Genomic DNA, 5,352 nt, shown 5'->3' with positions numbered 1-5,352 from the left:
CGCTCTCACTGCGCGTATCCAAGACACTCATTTATTGCCATTCATACACTGGATGTGTGTGGGTCTGAGTTTGTTGCCTGGGGTTTTTTTAATACAATTTACAAGTTTTAATACAAATGAAATATTTGTACATACATCCCAAAAATTTTAATATAAAATATACACCATTTAAAAACATTTTGACGTAGGAAACTTCTTTCTGAAGCCGGGTACCCTCACCCTCAGGTACCTCAGAGGCAGGGGGAAGGGGGGCATTGGCAATTCCATCCAAAAGGCTTCATTCATAGGCCTTGGCTCCCTCCTAGTCTAATAGGGGAAGGAGGGTGCAGGGAAACAAAGGTTTGTGATCACCCAGAGAAGGAAACTGGAGGTGCCTCCTCTAGAGTAAGGTGTAGGCAGCAGGAAGCCCTGGTACCTGCTGCCTGTTGTGACCTACAACAGTTAGTGGCACAGGGCGAGAGCTAACGGTTGGAGGGGAAGGTTGTTCTACAGGGAGCAGCTTGGTGGTGGCTCTTGACTCCAGCTCAGCCTGGCCATAGAGACCATATCCAAGCTGAGCCTGGCATCAGGAAGCAAAGCTGATCTCTCAGGTGCCAGGGTAGCAGATCTGGAGCAGGCATTCAGTGAGCCTGAGATGCAGCTTGTTCTCCCTGAGCCAGGAGTGAAGGCAGAGTTCAGCCTGGCTGCCGAAGGTGAACAGACCCCCTCTGCAAGCAGGGGTGGCCTTGGTGCTGCTGCACTGCAGGACAGCAGCATGGAATCATGAGCTGCTGGCTCCCTATCCCCTGCAGCCCTGCCAGCACCACGGAACCTAAACATCCACTCTCCAGCTGTAGGAAAATGGGTCCAAGCCTCTCAGCACCCCCAGCTGCCTCCTCCAGCACCTTCCATCTGTCCCCAGAGCTCAGAGCCTGGCTGTACCCTGCTTTGCTCTCCTACCAGACCCACAGCAGGGAGAAGGGTATTGCTTAGAGACACACAGTAGTGTGCATGCTCTCTGGTTATGCTGAAATGTAAGGAAGACAAAGAGGAGCAGCAGGGCAGAGCTTGGGGGATCCCAGTCAGCTCCCTGCCTGCCAGGGAAGCACCAGCAGCCAGTTGTTAGGGAAAGGATCAGCTCTAGACTGTAATGTTAACAGTGAGTGCACAATCAGTGCCAGGGTTTAGACAGCTCTTAGAACTAGGAGAGAGTCTATCTCCATGAGCTACAAGAATTTTGGTAGCCAAGTCTATGTGCTCCTGTGTGGCCCTCAACTGTCAACCCACAATGGCACCAGTGTTCCCAGGACAACTGGGGTCTGTTCTGAGTTCAAGAGCATGTGTGCCTTGCTGGGGCAAGTCACGGTTTGCAGCAGCCCTCGGGGAGAGGCTTCTCCCAGTGAAATGAAGAACAGACCTCCAGAAAAACAGGGAACAGGTCTGAGGGCAGCAGCAGAGAGGGGAGAGACCTCAACCACTATCACAGACACAAGAGCAGGTACCAGTTGCAGCACAGTTCCAGGACTGGGAAGAAGAAACACCAGCTCCATGTTAGCCACAACTGCAGGATGCAGATATCCTACCTGGAAAGACATCCCTTCCCCTCCCTGGCAGGATAGGCAGGTCTCAGGTTTTCTCTCTAGCTCTGGCCCTCTCAAGCAGGCATTTTACTGAAGGCAACCAGCACTCTGAATCACAAGAATGAGTTGTAAACCTCTCTGGGGGTTGTTAAAGCAGGTAAGAGCTGGCTCAACAGGGCTGGAAGAAGTTGAGCCATGCAAAGACACCCTCCTGCCCACCCCTGCACCAGACCACTAGGGTCAAATGTGGACAGCTTTTCTTAAAGCCTTCTCTTCTCTCGAAGCACTTAACAGCCAGCATATGGCTACAGCAACAACGCTAGAGGGCAGGCCTGGCACAGCCTGGCCAGGGCAGAGGCTTTCCAACACCCTGACAGAGACCCTTCCCCATATCCCCTTGGGAATGTGAGCTCCAGTCCTCACCTAGCCCCCAGCGCTCCTGGAGCTGCAAGAGAGAGGGCTCCTTTGCCCCAGGACACAAGGAGGTGGGTGAGGACATGCACACACACATCAGCCGGGGAGCACGCAGAGGTGGAAAACCAAAATGGGTTCCAATAGAGATCTCTTGCTTCAGCAGCATTATGCTGGCCCCAGATTCTCCTGCCAGCTCCAAGAAACCCATCTGCTCACCCAGAAGGAAGGAGTCGCTTCATTTCAGCATCATCACGGTACTACAGAAACCTCTAGTAATAAATAAATAAAGGAAGAGCAGCCTTAACAGCCACTGGAGCTTGCAGGCTCCCTTGGGAGTACCCAAAAGCAGGCTGGGGAAGGGCTGCATACCTGCTGGGGGATCCTGCTAGCAGTGCCCTGCCTGGGGCCCCTGGAAGGTGCTGCTGTAGTTTTGCAGGGAGCTGTCTGGTTTGCATGTGTGAGGGAAGGCTCCCTGAGCCTTTGGAGCAGCCACTCGCAGGGCAGGCTGTGGCTGTGTGGCCCTGGCTCCAAGGAGCTCGAGCTCAGAGTGGTTAAAATGGAGAATTCATCCCCAGCTTTGTTTCAAACTGCAACTTCTGCCTCTTCTGGTAACGGACCCGGACCCTGGAGAAGGCAGAAGAAAGAAGGGAGTCAGCATATGGAGGGTGAAAGGAAACAAAGCTTTCCCACTGTGATTCCTGAGCTGCACAGCCTCAGCAAGAAGGAAGCCCCTGCCCTGGGCCCTGTGGTACCCTAAGAGGGGAATCAAATCCAGAGAACAACCCATCTTGGTCCTGCCCCATCCAGCCAAGTCCCATCTCTGGGGAAAGCAGAGAAAGGTCCAAAACTCCTTCCCAGGAACAGACAGAGCAGCTCTGTCCCCATCAGGGTTCTCTCTAATCCCCACTGCTTTTCCTCACCAACCCATTTCCTGACTCAATGCTCATCAGTGTTCACTCCCAGCTCTGCAGCTCCCTGTGCTGGGAAGAACAACCAGTCACTTCGCCTGCTCCTAATTCTTGGCTTCAGCCTCTTCCTGTGAAAATGAGCCCCACAGTCCAGGCAGCGTGTGAGGACGTATTTCCTCTGCTGTGTTTCAATGCCTCTCTGCCCTCGTGGGACGAGATGGAGAGAACAGCCCTCTCCAGTTCCATCCCGGTATTCCACAGACCTTGGCTGTGTCCCTCTCATTGGTTTGAGATAAGGAGATTTTGGTCTCCCTTCCTGCTCCCAATCACTGCCACTGCCCCTCCCTGACCCTCCTTCCTCCCTGAGAGGTGGAACGGGAGCTTGCACACAATGGCCAGGTGATTTACACAATGCAATCATCTTTTCATTCCCCACCCTCTTCCCTGTGCAGCATTTTTCTGCAGCTCAAGGCAGGCTGGAATGAGGCTCCAGCCCTTTCTCCCCATCTTCCCTACTTCCCCCATACCTGATTTCATGCAGCTTGACAACCTCATTGATGATAACCACAAGGACCAAGGAAAGAAAACCCAGGAGCCAGGAGACCGGCGAGATGGAAACGTGGTTAAAGGTCAATGAAGAACTGAGGTTTTCCCAGAGTTTCAGGTCCAGCACAGTCTGTGCCACTTGCCCCAGCAATCTAAGATCATAAAGAGACACAGCACATCTCAGCAGAGCTAACAAGCTTCCAGGACCTGCAGATCGAGGTTCAGGCCCAGATGTAACACTCCTGAGTTCACAACAGAGACCCTTTGCCAATTCAGTGGAGAACAACTGCCACGTACTATAATTTTCCTCAGCACCAGCGAACTGGTGCTAGAACAGATCTAGAGCCCTCCCTCCTCCAGCATCCTGGGGTGCCCCATCAGGGCCTGGGGATACTCACACGACAGCCACAGTGAGCGTCCACCACCGGTTGGAGAGGGGGCTCTTCTTCCACAATGGCTTGGTGCGATGGACGTGGGTGATGGATATGAACACTGTGGGGACAGAGGGAAGAGGGGGTTATTTAGCATCACACACAGATACTTCACAATATACACCAACAGCTGTTACTCCAAAGGGGGTTATGTCCCTGAAACCAACCTTTCACTCAAAGTCCTTTCAGACCAGCAATTCCAAGATACGCAGGGTGGGAGTGCAGGGGTAGTACTGCGCAGGATTTCTCCCTGTGGGGTGCCAGCGTTGCTTTGCAGCCTGATTGCCACAACAGATCAGGCAAAGGAGCACAACTAGGGAGCAGGGGGGTGCCCTTGTCTCTGGGTCACTGCAGGCCTGCACCAGCAGAAAGCTCCAGCCCAGAGAAGGGTATTTAGCCAGAGCCCCAGAGTGTTTGCTCAGCTTTTGCTTGGGCTCTTCTAAACAGCATTTCCCACCTGCCTCAGTGGTCTGAAGGACATAAAGAGTCATGCACACTACCTCTCTCTAAAGTAAGGCTGTCTCTCAAAGCAGGAAGTGCTTCTGTTGGCCAGGATACCCTGCCCATCTCAACATGCAATGCTCTGCCTGGCACCAAGGCACAGCACCCCACGATGTGGTGGAAAGAGAGCAGAGACCCTTTAAGGTTGACAGAGATCAGCTGAACCTCCTCTGCCAGGCAATCTGTGCAGGTGATAAGGGTCAGCCAGGAGCTGGCTCCCCACCCCTCCTGAGGGTTTAAAAGGCTTCCAGCAGAGGGATACTGCTTTTGTGGTGAAACTGGAAAGGAGTCAGCATTTCATCAGGTTGGTAAGAAGCACAACCAGTGCTGAAGGTGCTGCCTTTAACCTGTTAGGGCAATGGGTAGCAAGACAAGGGATTTATGGCTGTGCTGAGACCCCCTCTGGCATAGGGGGCAAAGAAAGAGGCAAAGGATGCAAGTCTTCCCCCAGAGTGGGGAATGGGGGTCTGGGAACAGGGACTTACCTGTGTGTAAAACAATCAGACCAGCTGTGAGCTTCTGGGCTACAAGAAGAGCATTGGAAAATGTCCCAAACCAGTCAGGAGCACCACCAGCATTGCTAGTAAATGAGAGGATACAGGAAGGATGTCAACAGTGGGGACTTGCTGTCTGACCTGTTCCCACCAGGGCCATGTCCCCTGCTGAGAGAGCTAAGTGTGAGCCTGGAGTCAGGCTGTCCTAGTACCAGGAGGCAACAGTGAGCAAAGCTGTCAAGGCTTTGGGCAGAGCTCCCCATCCTCTGTGTGGCTGTTACAACTGGGTCATGCGAGAGTCTGAAGCTTGTTAGAGGGGAACCAGTCCTTCCTGGGAAGGGTAAGAGCAGCAGGCCCTGCAGGGGGAGGGCTGTGTGTGCCAGGCTCAGTTCTCACCTGTGCAGCATGATGGAGGAGCAGGCTGTGAGGTTGAGGCTGGTGGTGTTCACCCCTCTGCAGGACTCATGCAGTGTGAACCCGAAGCAGATGAGGCAGGAGC

General features: G+C 53.4%; 1 protein-coding gene across 1 annotated transcript in view; it reads right to left on the bottom strand.

Annotated features, from left to right (window-relative positions):
* Nucleotides 1–2,524: 2,524 nt before the first annotated feature.
* The window catches only part of KIAA0195 (KIAA0195 ortholog), a 28,544-nt gene continuing 25,716 nt past the window's right edge, over nt 2,525–5,352 (bottom strand). Inside the window, 5 exon segments of the mRNA XM_010011745.1 lie at nt 2,525–2,597; nt 3,409–3,579; nt 3,826–3,919; nt 4,845–4,939; nt 5,250–5,352. The exon segment at nt 5,250–5,352 is cut by the window's right edge and continues 6 nt beyond it. Of these exon segments, the coding sequence (XP_010010047.1) occupies nt 2,525–2,597; nt 3,409–3,579; nt 3,826–3,919; nt 4,845–4,939; nt 5,250–5,352 (536 nt within the window).

This window comes from Nestor notabilis, unplaced genomic scaffold, assembly GCF_000696875.1.
Source record: "Nestor notabilis isolate BGI_N333 unplaced genomic scaffold, ASM69687v1 scaffold23573, whole genome shotgun sequence".
In the NCBI taxonomy this organism is placed as follows: Eukaryota; Metazoa; Chordata; class Aves; order Psittaciformes; family Psittacidae; genus Nestor; species Nestor notabilis.
This window is presented reverse-complemented; position numbering and strand designations above follow the sequence as displayed.